Source organism: Palaemon carinicauda, chromosome 22 (assembly GCF_036898095.1).
Source record: "Palaemon carinicauda isolate YSFRI2023 chromosome 22, ASM3689809v2, whole genome shotgun sequence".
In the NCBI taxonomy this organism is placed as follows: domain Eukaryota; kingdom Metazoa; phylum Arthropoda; class Malacostraca; order Decapoda; family Palaemonidae; genus Palaemon; species Palaemon carinicauda.
The window spans coordinates 26896373-26916372 of record NC_090746.1 but is presented as its reverse complement, the minus strand read 5'-3'; the positions used below and the strand labels follow the sequence as shown (position 1 = coordinate 26916372).

Genomic DNA, 20000 nt, shown 5'->3' with positions numbered 1-20000 from the left:
TTTGCTGCAACAACAGACCCCAAGTACTTAAACTGATCCACCTCCTCGAGTAACTCTCCATTCAACATGACATTCAACCTTGCACCACCTTCCCTTCTCGTACATCTCATAACCTTACTCTTACCCACATTAACTCTCAACTTCCTTCTCTCACACACCCTTCCAAATTCTGTCACTAGTCGGTCAAGCTTCTCTTCTGTGTCTGCTACCAGTACAGTATCATCCGCAAACAACAACTGATTTACCTCCCATTCATGGTCATTCTCGCCTACCAGTTTTAATCCTTGTCCAAGCACTCGAGCATTTACCTCTCTCACCACTCCATCAACATACAAGTTAAACAACCACGGCGACATCACACATCCCTGTCTCAGCCCCACTCTCACCGGAAACCAATCACTCACTTCATTTCCTATTCTAACACATGCTTTACTACCTTTGTAGAAACTTTTCACTGCTTGCAACAACCTTCCACCAACTCCATATAACCTCATCACATTCCACATTGCTTCCCTATCAACTCTATCATACGCTTTCTCCAGATCCATAAACGCAACATACACCTCCTTACCTTTGCTAAATATTTCTCGCATATCTGACTATACATATATATTTATATTTATATATATATATATATATATATATTTATATATATATATTTTTATATATATATATATATATATATGTATATGTATATATATATATATAGATAATATATATGTATATACATATGTATATATATAATAATGTTTATTGGGCAATTTAGCTTAATCGCATCAAGCTTATACACACACATTATATGTATATATATATACATATATATAGACCACCCTGTACTTCCAAGATTGCATTCTCTGTTTTATCCTTAATCCTATTAATCATTACTCTACCATACACTTTTCCAACTACACTCAACAAACTAATACCTCTTGAATTACAACACTCATGCACACCTCCCTTACCCTTATATAGTGGTACAATACATGCACAACAAAAACACATATTAAACAATCTCACCAACCATTCAAGTACAGTCATACCCGCTTCCTTCAACATCTCAGCTTTCACACCATCCATACCAGATGCTTTTCCTACTCTCGTTTCATCTAGTGCTCTCCTCACTTCCAATCTCTCTCTCATTCTCATCTCCCATCACTGGCACCTCAACACCTGGGACAGCAATTATATCTGCCTCCCTATTATCCTTAACATTCAGCAAACTTTCAAAATATTCCGCCCACCTTTTCCTTGCCTCCTCTCCTTTTAACAACCTTCCATTTCCATCTTTCACTGTCTCTTCAATTCTTGCGCCAGCCTTCCTTACTCTCTTCACTTCTTTCCAAAACTTCTTCTTGTATGTATATATATTTATATATTTATATGTTTATATAAATATATATATTTTATATATATAATATATATGCACATATGATTATATATATGTAATATATGTTTATATAATCTATATATATATACACACACACACATATATATATATATATATATATATATATATATATACAAATAATTTGTAAACGTTATTTTTGCCAAATATACTTTATCAAAACCTTCGTAAGCGTCTTTTCTTAAAGGGGAAAGATGTTAATTTTGTGGTGTGTGTATATATATATATATATATGTATATATATATACACACATACATACATACATACATACATACATACATACATATATACCTACATAAGCACACACATTTTATATATATATATATATATATATATATATATATATATACTTATAATGTGTGTGTGTATAAGATTGATGCGATTAAGCTAAATGGCCCAATAAACATTATTATATATATATATATATATATATATATATATATATTATCTATATATATACACACACATATATATATATATATATGTATATATGTTTGTGTCTTGGTTTGTGCGTATATATATATATATATATATATATATATATATATATATATGTATATATATACACACAAACACATACATATTCATTACATAATATTTTTTTGGGGGGAGGGTCATTTCGCAAAATCGCTCAAAGCCAAGTTATTATGCAAATACGTCAGTAATTTGTCATTATCGAAAATATCTCTTGACAAATGAAGTAACTATGCATTGTAATACTGTAGTACTTTATATAAATACCATTATCTCGGTATATTCACACCATTTGCTAAGAGACCACTTCTGTAATCTTTTTTCTCATTCAGGTGTTAGAGGCAAACAAGTATTCTTATGAGATCTTTTAAAAGGCTCAGTGCTATACAATATGCTAGAAGATTCCATCTGGCTGTGGCCAAATCGTGGAATTGTCTTCCTAATCAAGTACTTGAATCAGTTTGACTTCAGAAGTTCAAACTTTTTGTAAATGCTTTTATATTGAACAAGTTGACATATGTTCTATTTTCTCATATCTTTAATGCTTCTCCATTTTTAATCCTGGAGTTTACTTCCCCTATTTGGTCATAGAGCTCGCTTTTTCATCTAGGTTTGTAGCTTGGCATGTGATAATGATAACCATTATAATATTAATGTCCTTAGGGAAATTATTCTCTCGTTTTGAAACGTGAGACAGTGTTTATTATCATTTTACAAGAAACGCCATATAGTATTTTTCTTCACTTGGCAAAACGAAATAATGCTTCTAGAAAGCTAATTACTCCTGCCAAGATGAGCTGTCTGAATTTTCTAAGAAAGGTCTTCAGCACATTCATACTGTATGCTTCTAGTTAGGATTCTATATTGCATTTCCTTTATAAAGAAGTTATTCCATTTGAGAAGTTTTTCTCGGGTATTATCCAATTAATTTAATTGGCAGTGTTTTAATACGAATGCCGTATATAGTTTTGTGCCGTAACTGGGTCTCTTTTCTTTGTTTCTGGGAACACTGGCACTTGACTACGTTAGTAAGAGCAAGTGCCACTCTTCGTGACGATGGAAATGCCTGAAATATACTGTACTACTTACCTTGTGATAATCAGTAGTTCTTTTCTCTGTGATGAATGAATTTTGTTCACCGATATAGAACATAAGCGGCGATTTTTCAATGTTTCTTTATTGTGATTTTGAAAAATAATCTCATATATTTACAGTATTTTGTGAAAGTGCTTGCAAAATATCCTGTAAATTTTCGGAGTAAAGAGTTGCGCCAATTAAATTGAATGCACATCCATGTTGTTTATTTGTTTGTTTTCTTTGTGTGTGTGTGTATGTAAACAGTAAAAACGGAATGGGAGGTAATTAAAAGGAAAGAAAGCTGGCTGACCACATATATCATATGATTAAAATCAAATTATCTGGCTCTGCAAGTGGCAGGGTAAGTCACTACAGTAGTGGTATAGTTTTGTGAGGGGCAATGGTTTGCTGTGTCAGTTTAAACACCAGGCGAAGACTGACACCAATCTCGGGCAATGAATTAATTGAAGTCTCGATCTTCTGAGCCCAAATAGGGATTTTATTTTAGTCTAGAAGTCCTTGTGTAGTTTGGATATGAGAAATCAGGCTCGTATCATAATTTAATATATTTTGGCATAAAGTTATATAGAAGCTATGTTTTTCTACTTATGAATTCATGAATTTATCATGGTTTCAGCATTATGCAGCCTCATTGTATCATCATGTACTTATGATTTTAACAGTTATTGTAGAATTAGCTTTTTGCTAAAAAAAAAAAATTCATGCAAAACCATTTAATTTCAGCGAATGAAGATATCGAGATCCACAGTAGACACCTTATGAAAGCTAATTATTTATTCAAATCCGAATATTAAATTTAATTAATTCCTATATACTGTAAAAGTTCATTATCATATTTTCGTGAGTCCATTGAACCTTGAGTTAATCAGTGAGTTAAAATTTTTGTAGTAGCTGGAGTAGAAATCGTGTATATATATATATATATATATATATATATATATATATATATATAATATGTATATATATACATATATATTCACCCATACATTCATGCTATGTATGTAATAACTGCTGAGATGATATTGACCAAAAATGAAGTGACTCCCAGAATACTCACAAAGTTATTTTGTGGAATGTGGCATGAAGAAGCAAAATCTCATGAATAAGAGCTAGAGTGTTGGTGAAAATGACAAAACAAGAGATCTGACTGATAGCAATAATTACAGAGGCATCATATTTTCATCAGTTGTCATGAAAGTATATAGTATGCTTATTTTAAAGAAAATAGAGAGGAAGATTGATGAAATGCTGAGAGATAAACAAGCAGGATTTACAAAAGGTAGAAGTTGTACTGACCAAACTTTAATTATAAGACATGTTGTACAGCAATGTGTAGAAAATAGAAATCCACTTTTGATGACATTTGTGGTCTATGAAAAAACCTTTTGATAGTATGCACAGGCTAATTTTGTGGAGAGTCCTGCGTTATTATGTAGTCCCTCTTAAATATGTAAATTTGATTAAGTCTTTATGACCATAGTAAGTGTAAAGTTAATGTTAATGGAGTCCTATCAAATGAATTTGTTGTGAACAGTGGAGTACTCCAAGGGAATGTGTTGTCACCTATGTTGTTTATCCTCCTCATGGATTTAGTAATGCATAAAACAGTTGGGGATGGTGGAGAAATATTGGACTGGATTGGTAACAGGAAATTAGCTGACCTAGCGTATGGTGATAACTCTGTCCTTACTAGTACAGCACCACAGGATCTGCAATGGTTGGTTAACAGAATGCATGAAATATCACAGGGTTGGGTCAAGATAAATAAAAGAAAGACAAAGATGATAAGAACGGAATATGCAATGGAAGATGATATATCATTGGAAGGAGAAGGATTAATGAGGTAGAATCATTTAGATATATATGAACTATGATCACTAATGCATGGTCTTTAAAATTGGAATTTAATGAAAGATTAAAAAAGAAATTCGGACAAAGGCAAGGTTAAGTAAAATTTGTAAATCAACTTGCCTGAAATTCTATAGAAAAATCAGGCTAGATATCAGTTTCACGATGTAGGTGTTACTATATGAATATAAGTCGTGTTATGACAATGAAACAATATTCAACAGATTTTGTAGATTTGAGAACAAAGCCCTCTGAAGAATATTGGGAGTTAAATGGCAGGACATGATTAGAAGGGAAATTACAAGAAGAGATTACTCAAGTGCCTATGTGGATGAAATCATGGGGAGGGGTAAATGGAGATGGTTTGGTTATGCTCTTCGCACTCCCCAAGAGAGATTGGTTCACCAAACACTTAATTGGGCTGCACGAGGCACTAGAAGAGTTGGAAGACCCAGGCCTACATGCTGAGGACTATGATGCGCGAAGTAGGAGACGATGAATGGAGAAATATCGATTTAAAAGCTCAAGATAGAAACGAGGGGCGAAATCTAACCGAGGCCCTTGGGTCAATAGGCGCAGGAGATTATGATGTATCCACTATGTTTGTCCATAATAACCACGGTATCAAAGTGCCATTACTTTGGTTCAGTATGTTAGGGGACTTAAAACTTGAAACTTGATAGAAACCATTTTTGTGTAAAGAAAACTTTCACTTTCTATTAAGAAATCAAAAGAAGTTAAAATATTTTAACATTATATATAATAAAAAAGCTTTTAAATTAAAGGAAGTACCTGAAATGTCTTTGTATGGCACGGAGGAAACAGAGAGAAATTTCTTTATCACAGATATAAAAGGTGGCATGGTTTCCAAACATCATGGAATCAATTTATATGCTAAATACGTACACCAATCAATCCACAGGCAAAGTAATTGGACTCTTGATCAATTAAAATGCTAATAAACTTCTCTCTGCCACGGAAGATCCTTGCCTCTAGTCTGCTAATGCAAATTGATGAGAAAACCCAATCTAGAATTATTGACGTTAAAATATAGAAAATAGTTTAAAGGTTGCACATAAAGGATAGAGGTAATAGACAATGACAATGCCCTAGAGACAGAACAGTGCTTTACAGGCTGACCATATATACATATGGTCAGCGCCCAAGCCCCCTCTTCACCCAAGCTAGGACCAGTGGGAGGGGGGCAGGCAATGGCTGCTGACTACTCAGCAGGTAGACCTGTAGCTCGCAAGGATGGTGAGGTTGCAAACACTACAAGAAACTATCAATCTTGAGTGGAACTCTAACTCCAGCTGAACAGATAGCCAAGCAGGGACGTTTCCAAGATCTTACTCTATTCTCTCTCTTAAAAAAAAAAAAAAAGAACCTCGGAGTAATCAATTATTTTTTCTAATTGCTGTGATATTCAGTGTTATCGGCAAAAGTCACAGACTCAGTTTTTTATTGAGGATTTTGACAATTTTGAGAAGACATTTTTCACAATTTTCCGTAGTTAACTGACATTTATTTTCCCAAAACCTTTTATAACTGCATTAATTAATCGAGGAGTGTGTTTGAATAATTCTCTATCACATTATATACACTTATATAAATACAGTGCATATATATATACACACATATACACACACACACATATATATATATATATATATATATATATATATATATATATATATATATATATATATACAATGACATTTTTGAGATGTTAAGTATCCCAAAAATCGAAGGCAAAATATTTGCCTTCAAGCCATGGACCGAAAACTCTGGGAAACTCAAGATAAGTCTTCAGGAAAGTAAAATATGGATTTTATAGTTATGCATCTCTCTCTCTCTCTCTCTCTCTCTCTCTCTCTCTCTCTCTCTCTCTCTCTCTCTCTCTCTCACACGTACAAACAAACAAACCGAAGTATATTCGAGAGGTATGGAAGGGAATGGAAGGTCATGAACTCGTTGAACTCTCTTAGCCTTGTTAATGAATCTGTATGTTCATAATATTTAGATAATAGAAATGCTTGTATTATCACGCCCCGCTATTTTAATGCATAACGCGTTAATGAAAGACTTATACTAAAAAATTTTTATTTTTTGGCTTATTCTACTTTATGATTGGATACGTGTTCGAAACCCCTTGTGAGTAAAACGATTCTGATAAGATAGAGAAAAAATTAGTCCCGAAAAACAAAGTAAATGTGATTTTGAATGTGGTGTCAGTATATTAAGATCTTTGTTCTAACGCATAAATAAGTATCCGGTTACTGCGTACACACACGTGTAATATAGCTAGACTATAACCCTGGCTAGCAAAGCAGGATTGTACAAGCCCAACGGCTCCAACAAAGAAAGTAGCCCAGTGTGGAAAGGAAACAAGAAAATAGCAAATATCAGTAACAACGTTACTATACAGTAGATCTATCATACATATAAGCATTTGTTGCTTACACGATGAAGTTCCACCGGTTCAACTGCCAGAATAGGAACATCATATTGCTATCTGGTCACAGGAGGAATAAAATTTCTATAATACTTTATAGTGCTGAGCCATATGATAGGCATGGTTATTAGAATTATAAGACTATAGCTTAAGGTAGGTTTACACCTAAGAACTTTAGTGTTAGGGTCAGTTACGGTGTGGTTTCGCAAGAAACCGCCAGTAAATCGACGCGGTGTGTGAGCCAAAAATAACCGTTATTGGGCAGCATGGGACGGACCCGTGCGATATGTGACGGACATATTACGGCGTGTTGATGCCGTGACATTGGGGTGTTTTGCGAAGTACTTCGACTTTGGCGGAGGTTCATGACTATATATATATATATATATATATATATATATATATATATATATATATATATATATATATATATATATGTGTGTGTGTGTGTATATATATACACACATATATGTATATATATATATATATATATATATATATATATATATATATATATATGAAATATATATATGTTCGACTGGGGAACCTGTGTAGGTATATGAAGTAATTAGCATATTTTCAAGTGTCTTGCGCAATGGGCTCATGATCGGTGAGGTAGTTCGAGTGTTACTACTTCAATGATAATAAGTCTTCCTCTGTTATGTTTAAAAATATACTCGTGTGTTTAATTCAAATACCTTAATTTAATGATTACCATAAGGAACCACGTTATGTGATCATTACCGCTAGATTCTTGTTACAAGGATAATTTGATACAAAAACATTTATTATTTCTCAATATAATGCAATAGTAGCTTTATATCTTGCCGTAATAATAAGTTTATTCATTGATTTAATCAGATTTGGTAGGAAAAATATTGAGAGAGAGAGAGAGAGAGAGAGAGAGAGAGAGAGAGAGAGAGAGAGAGAGAGAGAGAGAGAGAGAGAGTGTTACAAGGATTTTGGATGTCTCAAAGACTTTTTAGTCCATCCATGCTCTTTGGTAGAGCGATTTAGTTTAAGCATTTAGAGAGTTCTTATGATCTTGCCTAACTTATTCTTGAACTCATTTACCGTGTTACTGTTTGCTACATCCGCTGGAAGTCTATTCCAAGTATTTGTTATTTTGTGTGTAAAGAAATTGCCACATTGAGTGATGTTGTATCTTTTCAATTCCAGGTTGTATCCATTACCTCTGTACTGATTTGTGTTAAGCGTGAATAGATTGTTGTAATCTACATTTGATATTCCTTTAAGAATTTTGAATGCATCTATTAAACTGTTTCCTTAGTCGTCGACAATGTTATGTATATTTATGCTCGTAAGTTATAGACTGATGCCATCTTAAAGCTAATTGATCTGACATTCTTTCCTGGAGCAATTTTATGTTCAGTATCTATTTGGTGCTCTTTATAGAAATATGTTTATTATCTTTGTTGGATTGATATTTTTTCTTCTCATTTCCTTGCTTATTTGTTTGTTCTTTTCTAGTTTTTTCTTCCCTTATTTTCTGGCTTCATTCGGTTTCTGATATAACAAAGTCTGACAATATATTGAGTAGAATACTGCAGTATAATAGAAGGATCTATCAATTTTACATTCATTAACGTTGGGTTCAATTTTTAAGTTAAAAGTATCAGTTTTCCATAGTATACCTGATGGAATTTCAGCTAGAGGGGATTGACGGATGGATTGTTTGGAAGTTATATAGGTATGGAAAAAATAATGGTCACTGGCTTCATGTGTAGGATGGCGAGGTTTTAACCAATAATCGGTTTACCGGTTTAGGAAAGACTACAGGATTATCAAATTACACCTTTTTTTTATTTATTTATTTTTTTCTTTTGTAGATCGCCGTGTATAAAAATGTGAAAATTATTAAACCGATTGCATGATTGAAATAAATACGGTTATATGAATTTTACTCCTTTCTTTGGATATAGGGTGACAAATAATTGAGGGTAATTGGAAATTTTAGCGTAATGCCAAGTTTAAAATTTCAATTTATTCTTATAGACTAATTGAATTCACAAAACATCATTAAGGGTATTACAATGTATAAGGATCGTCTCTTGTTTATAGAAATACTAACATTCATATCACACAGTTTTGGTGTCAATATTGTTGTATTGCTGAAATGTATTATGTCGCCTGTGTCATATAAAACTATATAGTTTTAAAAACATACTTTTATCGGTCACAAAAAGAATGTTAGCCTAAAAGTATCTTATGGAATTTGGCTGCCCAGTTATTTAAAAATATTTGTCAAAGGTAACATAAGCTGCTTGACAAAAGGAAAAAGTATCCACTATCCTACAGTAAACTGGGGCTTTTATAAATAGATTTACAGTATCTGTTATGCACCTTCATACTTCATTTATTTCACTTTTGATTTTACCAAATCCTGTTGCTCGTCCTATAAATAAACGTAAATGATTATTTTTATGCATACTAACAACCATATATAAACTATAATGCATACATAATGAATGAGAACAATGTACGTGCAATATAGATTAAAGATTGTTTCTACACTTTGGTAATATACTATTTTATCTGATTTACTTTTAACATGAACATTTCACATTTTATAATTTTATTCCAAACATATGCACGGTATGAATTATTTACGATCCTAAGCATTATACGCCAATGGAAGATGATAACAATAATAAGAATGGTCTGCGTCAGAATTTTAACTTTACGAACGATCCTCATTTCTGGAAGGATTCAAGATATACTGTTGGAGGTATTAATTAAATTTGTTTGTCATATTAAACTAACATTAATAATAAATAGAACTTAGCCTCCCAATTCTCTCTCTCTCTCTCTCTCTCTCTCTCTCTCTCTCTCTCTCTCTCTCTCTCTCTCTCTCTCTCTCTCTCTCTCTCTGTGACAGATTTTAATTAAACTTTGTAAATGAATGCTCATAACTAGTTAGCATGGAGTGCAGGTGCATGTATGAAATTTAATACCGTTTATTGGATAAGGAAATTTTGCCCTTCCTTAACATTATTGAATAAGAAAAAAACTAATATAAAAACAAGTCTCGCTTCTTCTCTCTGCAAGCTTTCAACGAGTACGAAATAGTTGTTTTTTAAAACAAAGTGATGTGGCATATGGCAGTGAGGCTTAAATGGTAGTTTAAATATAAGATATATTCTTTTAAAACTTATGAATTTTTCAGTTCTGTTCTTAACCAGATTTTACTAAAGACTCAGATTTCTTCATTGTTTTTTAACTTGGTATAATTTCCGAACACATTTTATGATATAGAAATTTGCACAGACTTTTATACTTGTCCTTAGTGAAAGATGTAAAACATTATTTATTGGATATTTATTTACAAAAGAACGTCTTTCATATACTGCCAAATTATGCAAATCTGTTGTTTTCCTCTATTACTTTTTCGTGATTTGAAACAATTCGCCACATGGGGAACAAGTTAAAAAAAAAAAAAACTACAGAATTATAGGAAAAACTAGCTTGGTATCACGAACTTTTGTTTGGTTGACTATGTTGACGATGTCAGTTCCAGGTAGTTTTTTAATTTATTTATTTATTTATTTATTTATTTATTTATTTTTTTTTTTTTTTTTTCTCATAATTTCAACTTGTTTCCCATATGGCGAATTGTTTCAAATTATGAAAAAGTATTAGAAGGAAACAATAGCTTTGCATAATTTAGCAGTATATGGAGAGCTTGGTATTGTAAACAAATACCATTTATTGTGAAAGTAAATTGGGGTTGCAAGTATTTAGGATTTTTGTGTTCACTTTAAAAAATGAAAATAAAACTGTGCTGCCTATGTCTCGTTAACCTACTCAACAGGCTTTCGTATCCATGAATTGTAATTTGCTTTTAATGATTTGAATAAAATAAGCAACGGGAATTCACTTTGACTTTAAACATTAGTAAAGTTTTTAACATATTTTCGAGTGTCTGTATAGCTTATTTTTTTTTCTCCAATTCCCCTATAAACTACCGGGGGGGGGGGGGCTACTTGATAACCAAATAGCTATCCATTTATCTGTGTCTGTCATTGATTTTTGGGGGAGTTTTAATTATCATTTTTTTTCGTTGAGAGGTAATTTGGGATCTTGATATACATCCTTTAGCTCGCGCTCAGTAACTTTCTGAAAAAGCGTTTGACAGAGACAAAGATTTTTTTTTTTTATTTGGCTGATTTTTATTCTTGTTAGAATGTAAAGCTTGGTAAAACGATATGTGAAGTTTTATTTGCGGAAAAAAAATAATCATAATATTTCAGTGTATCCGTTGGTGATTTTTTAAGCCCTGTTCTTTGGAACGTTAGATATATTTCATTTTATTTCTGTAGATAATTATTGGAAACTTTACTATACCGTAAATGTATCATGGATTTTGCTGATGAATGATATATTTTTGTCTGACAAATGCATAGTTGATCATTACAACAAATTAATTTTTGTGTTACAATGATATAAGAAATTTAGGTTACTGTAGATTAGATGTTTTGAAAATGTTCAAGATTCAGCGTAACTAGCACAATGCAAAAATAGATTTGAATGAATATATCACACAAACTTTAAAACTGGCTAAAAATCCAACGATAAGTTTTGGAACTCTCTTGGATCAATAACACGACTGGTATACTGTCAATGCATTCAGGAATTTCATCGTATTTTTGTTCAGTATCGACAAGTTTCGTTCAATCTGAAACTGAATGTATCTGGGGACCTGGTCAACTTTCCTTTATATATGTGTATATATATATATATATATATATATATATATATATATATACAGTATATATATATACATATATATAATGTGTGTATATGTGTGTGTATTTATGTACATATGTGTATGCGTGTAAGTATGAATATATATATATATATATATATATATATATATATATATATATATATATATTGGTGTGTGTTTGTATAATTTATGCTTATGGTTAAGCTTTGATATCGTATAATAATACTTGTTCCTATTTTTTATTCATTGTAATTTTAATGTACAATCAAGCAAGAATTAAGTATGTAGTGGTTTTTCTATTTAATATTCTAATTTCAAAGAAAATTAAGGTATTATGAAATAAAGTTACTGAATTTAATCTCTCCATTATTATTTTATGTTGATTATACTAACAGGGATTATTTAAGTGGGTTTTTAGGTCGTCCTGATGACAGGATCTTATATAAGGTGCAAAAATGATAAAAATAAGAAAACTCGTCCTACCTGGAGCACCCAAATCTTGTTCTGGGAGATCCGTCTCTTGAGAGTCTGACGGAAGCCCCCCGGGGGTCAATCATCCCCCTCTCCGCTTTCCACCTTTCAATGTGATGGCGAATGCTGTTTTGCACCTCACTGTTCAAGAAGCAGAAGAATATTGCTACCCAAAATCCCTGTAAATAACAAGGATTTCAAATGGCTAGTTCATATATTAATTGATGGCACCTTAGTCTGCGTGAGTATAGGCATCGATAAGCTTAAGACAAAATTTGTTTATTGGTAAACCATGTAACTTTTACTTTTTGTAGCCTAACGGAAGCTACAAGATTCAACTTTACGATGAAAAAAAATATAAAGGATTTAAGGAGAAGTAAAGACAAAATAAATGTGCTTGTGTTCTTCAAAGTAATTTTGTGCTTATTTGTCAAGATGCTGTTCAATTCTGTTTAGTTAAATCCGCTATTTATAATTTTAAAGTTTCTGTGTCATTACCCTCATATCCCTCTAAAAAATAAGGATAGGTAAATCTCTCCACATGCTGTTCATTGCAATGTTTTATGTGCTTTCAATTGGCACACAAGAGTCATCACTAAGCCCCGTCATATGTCATAACAAATACATACGTATGCTAGTACATGTTTACCCCTCTCTATCATTACTGGGAAATCATGCATTAAAATATACCTGGACTTTTGATATGTCTAAGGAATTTCACTTTGTCACATAAAGCCTATAAAGTGTTTGATACAGGTAGCTCAAAATATCAGACAATGGTGAATGTTATATTGCAGAGATCAAAGTCGAAATTTTAGGTAATGTCCTTCGTTTTTTTTTTCTGTCAACTAGCTTTTCACAAAGCACTGCATCTAGGAATATTTAAAAAAAAAAGAAAATTTTAATTGTAGGAAAATTCCGCACCTGCGTCGATAGTAAGATGGCTTGGACATGTTCCAGTTCTTTCGGCAGGATTATTAGTAACATGTACGTTAGGCCCAGAAGAGGAATCAACACTAGCAGTGCCTTCGTCGCCTTCCAGTACCTCTGAGTCTCAACGTTATTGGCTGAGCGCAGCTTTGTTATTAGTACCTGAAAAAAATAAGAAAGGTATATGTATTGATGGAATTTTGATTAAATTGTGTTAAAGTACATTAATAAGTTATTTTGCTCTAAAAGTGTTTTTTTTTTATTTATAATTAAGTCACAAGATTCATTAAAAAACGAAATGAATTTTTCGAAGGGACGAGCACCAATAAAATAAATAATCAATACAAAAATAGAAATATGGGATAGGTAAGAAAATAGTACTTGGCAAATGCGAGTTAACACCCATAAATAAGAAGCCAGAATCATGGAAATTGAAAACTATAATACCTTTGCATGGAACAAACATTACAGTGTTATCAGCAGCAGATTCTACACTTTCAGTATAAATAAGAGACTCTGGCCACAACAAATATTGATTAAGCTTATCTAAATTTTATCAGAATATCCCTGTAAGGAAAGGGCTTGAAGTCGGTGAATAGTACACATTATAACATTAATAAATAAGTATTCCTTAAACTGGACATATTACACATTATAACATTAATAGTTGTTACACATTATAACATTAATAGTTGTGTATGCTTGAAAATGATGAACATATTTTTTCTTTCCTAAAAGTATTGAGAGAAAACCAAGGTCTAAATCCAGTAACAGGATTCGGAGAACCTACATGCTTTATGAAGACATCTTTCAGTAAAACGAATGAATATATGTTGAAATAGGAAAGGTAAAACATTAACGGCAAATTTTTAGCATAAAGATACAAAGTAAAGAATCATAACAAAAGAAAAAAAGGTAGAATATATACGCACTAAAATGAAACTATTTAGAAAATCCTGTTTAAGATACTTAGTTTAGAATCATACGTTTATTTCTATATTTCTGCTATACTCCAACTTGAGGTATTAAAATTACATAGAAAGGTCAATGGTGAAAGAACATTTGTCCTTATAATGAAAGTTTTTTTTTTGTGCGTAAACCGTAGGTGTTTTGATATTTTTAAAAGGCACCAGAGGGCGTTATTATGAGTAGCAGCAAACAGTTTCCTCCATAATCTCTTCACGTTTTTACGTCGACAATGCAACAAGAACGATAGTATCTCTTTGCCAGGAAATTCATTCTCTTAAAAGATGTAAAAAATCACACGGTGTAAAACTTCAGCTACACGGTTGGGAAAGCGGATGTAGAGTTTTTAAAGGAGTCCTACTCCAAAAACTTTACTGTCTCTGACATACTACATCTCTCTCTCTCTCTCTCTCTCTCTCTCTCTCTCTCTCTCTCTCTCTCTCTCTCTCTCTCTCAGAGATCTTTGACTGACGTCTCATGCGTGGGTAACTTAGAAAAATAAGTAAAAGCTGAAATCCCAACAAAAATCTTGCATTTCTGTTTATTTTTATTGCAAGTTGTTGCTGTTTTGAATACTCAGCACTTGTGCACGAAAACGCAGAGCGTAGAGTAATCGTGCCTTGGTAAAATTTCGTTGTATGTACATTACTAACCAAACTCAATACAAGTTACGGCACATGCTTTGCTCAAAATTCGCTCTTGCGTCGAAGTTTCCTTTCGCAGTGATCTAAGACCATGAATATTAACGTCAGTAAATGATAGTGATGACGTTCCGTGTAGCATTATCGTTATTTTAGTTTAATCTGCTACTCAACAACAATATGCAATTTTACTAAAATAACTTAACTAAGGCTGCACTTACTACTTAATCAAGTGAGTTGGTCAATAATGATTAATTCACCGATTCCTGACGTCATACGGCCACATAGTAATTCACCAGCCCCTGCCGCCGTATGGGTATACAGTATACACATTATATACTTAAAATGTTAGTTTCATATATAATCAACTTCCAATTTCCTGCCGGTGGATAAATGTCTTCCTCTGTAACGCAATTTCTGGACCATTTTCCTTCCTCCTATAATGAGGTAATACTCGTTAATTTAAAGTTGTTTGAAGACCTTCAGTGTCACAAAAAGGGAATGTTTACAGTAATCGAAAATCTTAACAGCCGGCACATGCGAAATTGAATTGCCTCGGTTTAAAAGAAATCGGGAAGAAAACAGGCATTTAAATCACAAAAGTGAAATACACAACGACGTTTATAGATTGAAAAGTGTGAAAAGGGAAATTGCAATTAAAAGTATTAGCTATTGGTTTGTGTTGAAATGCATTAGTTTACTGTAGCTAATACGGGCTCATGTGAGCACCAAGTATTGTCGTAGATCCCATGGTTTACCAGATGCTGCATAAATAACTAGAACATCACTCTGAGTGTGCAGACCTCCGCCACGTAGTTTATTTCTCGAAACCAGCTTGCCTTTCCCAGAATGAATTTAGACCGTAGTCGTATTTTTTGGTCGACCTTTTGTTCGACCTAGGACTTTCAAAATTTAATTACTTCCACGTCTCAACCTTGCAATAAATTCCTGAAAGTTTCACCACTCTATAAGTAAAATTGTGGCCAGGAAGTTGTTCATAAAAAAAAAAAAAAAACAAATAGACAAATAGAAGAAAACATAACCTCCTCCCAACTTCGCTGCCGGAGGTAACAGATAAGACTGTTCGACTAAAACGTACAGTATCGTAATGATTCCATTGCTTCCTCTACAAATATAGGAAAAAACAACAGTTCTCTTCATTAATGGGAGAGAACTCACACCATTTTCATTTATAAAAAATAAAAAGTTTAGTAGAGTATTAAAGCTTACAATTTTTTTCCGTGGATTTCCTGCAAACAAAAAGTTACAGATGTATTGAAGAAGCAAACTGGATGGTATGGTGCTTATTGAAATAGATATGATAAAACTGGATATTAAGAAATGTGATGGAAAAGAAAATTATCTGATGTTGCTGAGGAATATTTGACAAAATAAATATGAATTTAAAAGATTTTGTGTATTAGTACTGAGTAAATGGAGGAGTAAGTTGACTTACTCTTTAAAAGATGAATGATTGTAGCTACACCTAAGCTTTACCTCATTGAAGAGAAAAGATGAAATTAGATGGTGGAGTTATCTGAGGAGAAAGTGTTAAGAATGTTGCTATGCACGCAGTTAATGCAAGTGAATTTAAGAGAATTGAGAAAAGCGTGAAGAGAGTATACATTAGTAAGACCTTGAGGTGGATGTGATGGGGTAACTGGAAAGCTCGTGTGTGTGTGGTCATTGAATTGGAAGGGATTGTTTGTTAGGTAATGAAATGTGAGAATTATAATGGATAATATAGTAATATATTTGACAGTGGAAATCATTTAGATATGTGCAAGAATAGGAATTTGCTAGACAAAGAAGTGAGAGAAAATATGAGAAATATTTAAAATCTAAAGGTAAATTTAATGGTATTCTGCAACTCAATTTCGAAATTTATAAGCGAAAGACATTTAGCATATTTCAGAAATTTATAACATTTTTCTAATATGGTACTTCTACCATTAATTCTATTTTTTTCCCATTTGTTAACTAACATATTATCTACGAAAAGCTGTCGGTACTTTTACACCTAATGTGAGTCTGATTACATTGCTTTTGCTTCCAAGACTGCTGTAATTAATCCTGCCGCTGTAGAATAGGTGGGGAATGGTTTTAGTATCTAAGTAAGTTCACTATCTCCTTCACAAAACTACTCATTCAGGAATTCTAGTACATGGTGTCGATGACCATAATCATAATCAGTCATAATCCTAGGGAGCAATTTATTTAACTCTGGATTTTAAAAAGAGCATTGTACTCAGCTGTACAAAGACATTGATTGATAAGGGTGATATATTTTTTAATATCGTATAAAATATATTACTTCCTAGATTTATCGATATTTTTAAACAGCTTGCGTGTTAATAAGCGTAAGATAACATTATCATTCTCTTTTTTATCGTCTTCATTTTCTCTCTCGTCTTCATCCTTTCTCACAGGGAACTTCACATTCCTTGCCTATGGCAACCTTAGATACCGGCAACTTTAATAGAAACTCGCTGACAAGGTTAAACGTCTCCATCTGCCTTTCCGTTCTCAATTTGGAATAACTCTTCACCGATAGTCCCCACATACGGCCGTATATCCCTTCAGAGTTTTTTTCTCATTAAACACTGCAGTAAAGCAACATAATTCCAGTAATTTAAGTTGTGACCGTAATCTTTCAAACGAAGGAAAATAGTATCTTCTCCAAACCTATCTTCCTGTTCCTTTGTCTTAGGTTATCTTTGAGGTGTGGAAGGTTCGGTTTCTTGATATAGATTTTCTGTATTGTCTGTAAGTCACGAATTTAGTCTTTTTTTATGTAAAATCTACGCTAATGACAGAGCTTCTGAACATTTATTTGAAATAACTATTGATAGGTTAACCAGTTTCAGGATATCAATAATTTTATTACAATCGTTAAAGGTAATAGAACCTTTCTAATGCATCACAACTGAGGGGAAAACCAAACAATGTCTTGAATTCCATTCTTCAGATGATATGCAAATTAATGATTGCCTTTTTTGTACCTTATCCCATTCTACACCTAACAGAATGGTAGTTTCATTCGAGTCGGTAGTTATGTTCATTTCTATTTCTGTTTTTCATATCATGTATATCCAAATATAGACACCCATATATATATATATATTATATATATATATATATATATATATATATATATATATATATATATATATATATATATATATATAAGGAATAGACAACGTCTCAACGACGTCCAAAAATTGAAGACAGCTTCTCCTCCCACAGATCGTCTTGTAGATTGTTTTCAGTGTAAGAGCAGAAATACGTCTACTTTTCTCCATTTATTGGTTGGTGTTGACTCGTGTATCGGATAACTTTGTGACCCTTCATCACGACTACATTAAATTTTGGAACTACACTCTAATATAAATGTTATGGTGGTGAAATTTGATACAAAAATATCTGGAAATTCGGAAAACATTAAAAAAAAAAAAAATTATAAATGACTCGAGATTTTCAATATTTCAAATAAGTCATATTTTTTTTTAATGTCGAGTTCACCCTATCACAGGTTCAAAGACCTATAACAAAATACTGTTTACCTTTAAATCTACTTTACGCTAAGGTTCGAATTCTTGGCTGGGCAGAGATTTACCTTTCTCAAAAGGGATTTCCCGCTGGGTCTGTGATTCCGTGACATTAAATTCAATATTAAAAGGTATTCGTGGATTATTTGTATATATATATATATATATATATATATATATATATATATAAATATATATATATATATATATATATATATATATATAAATATATATATATATATATATATATATATGCGTGTGTATTTGTTCGTTTATGTGTATTTATATGTATTTAATGTTTTATAGCTGGAGTCATGCAGGAAATCCGAGAGAGGACATTAAATGCAAGTACAAAATTTGGGATCCGATAAACTGTCAGAATGGAATATTGAGTTGGTGATGTTTACAGATGAAGCAATAACGATTGGAGGGAAGGAAGAAATACAGCAGAAACTCGTGAAAGTTTGAAGGATGAAAGAAAGCGTGAACAAGAGGTCTTCAATTATTTAGAAACTTGGAAGATGTGGGCCTCTGAATGTCCAATTAGATTGAAGGAGAATAGAATTGGTGGTTAGATTTTTTTTTGCCAGTTGTAATAGATTGTTGAAAGAGAAGGGTAGTTACTGAATTATTGAAGAAATGAATGGAGCAGGGTGTTAGCAAAAGGCTTGCATTGTCTGATAGGCAAAGGTTGGAGTAAACGGGGGGATTGTTGAACCCACGCTTCTATATGAAAGTTAATTGTGGATGTTTAGTGTATTTAAAAGAAAAAAAAATTGATGGTGAGATAAATTACTTGTCTATATTAGTGTACCCGAGCCGTAAAAAATAACGTAAATATTTAGATAGATAATCACACAGACTCAACCCTTTCCACCCTCTCCCCTTTTCCTAACTACAACCAGCTGGTTCGGTAATTTGTGGGAGAGAGTGGTTTCCGAGTGTACTCATCGGTATACCCCTCTTACCAGGGTAGAACTACTCCCTCTCCTACCTGTGCGTAACAGAAAGAATTATATATATATATATATATATATATATATATATAAACAAATGAAGTCTTTTCTAGTCCACTGCAGGACAAATGCTTCGGATATGTTCTTTTTCATGTCAGGAGTTTGACTGGTTTTTACTACCATCCTGGCCAACAGTAGATTGGTGATGGTGGGAGATGTTTTTCTAATTGCTATCAACATACTACTGTAAGTATGGGTGATCCCAGATAGAGACGATTGGCGCAATCTAACGGAGGCCCTTTGCGTCAATAGGCGTAGGCGATGATGATGATGATGATATATTTGCGTATACATTTATGTATATACACATGCGCAAACACGCATATATATATATATATATATATATATATATATATATATATATATATATATGTGTGTGTGTGTGTGTGTGTGTGTGTGT

General features: G+C 32.5%; 1 protein-coding gene and 1 long non-coding RNA gene across 2 annotated transcripts in view; one reads left to right on the top strand and one right to left on the bottom strand.

Moving 5' to 3' along the window:
• LOC137616379 (diuretic hormone receptor-like) overlaps window positions 1–20000 on the bottom strand; it is a 399151-nt gene that overhangs the window by 38660 nt on the left and 340491 nt on the right. Inside the window, exons 9-10 of the mRNA XM_068346068.1 lie at window positions 13424–13591; window positions 12512–12678 (exon numbers count right to left, since the gene is read on the bottom strand). Of these exons, the coding sequence (XP_068202169.1) occupies window positions 12512–12678; window positions 13424–13591 (335 nt within the window). The remainder of the gene's footprint in view (window positions 1–12511; window positions 12679–13423; window positions 13592–20000) is intronic.
• Window positions 1–20000, top strand: part of LOC137616380 (uncharacterized) — a 504367-nt gene that overhangs the window by 371607 nt on the left and 112760 nt on the right. The gene's annotated exons all lie outside the window — the stretch shown is intronic.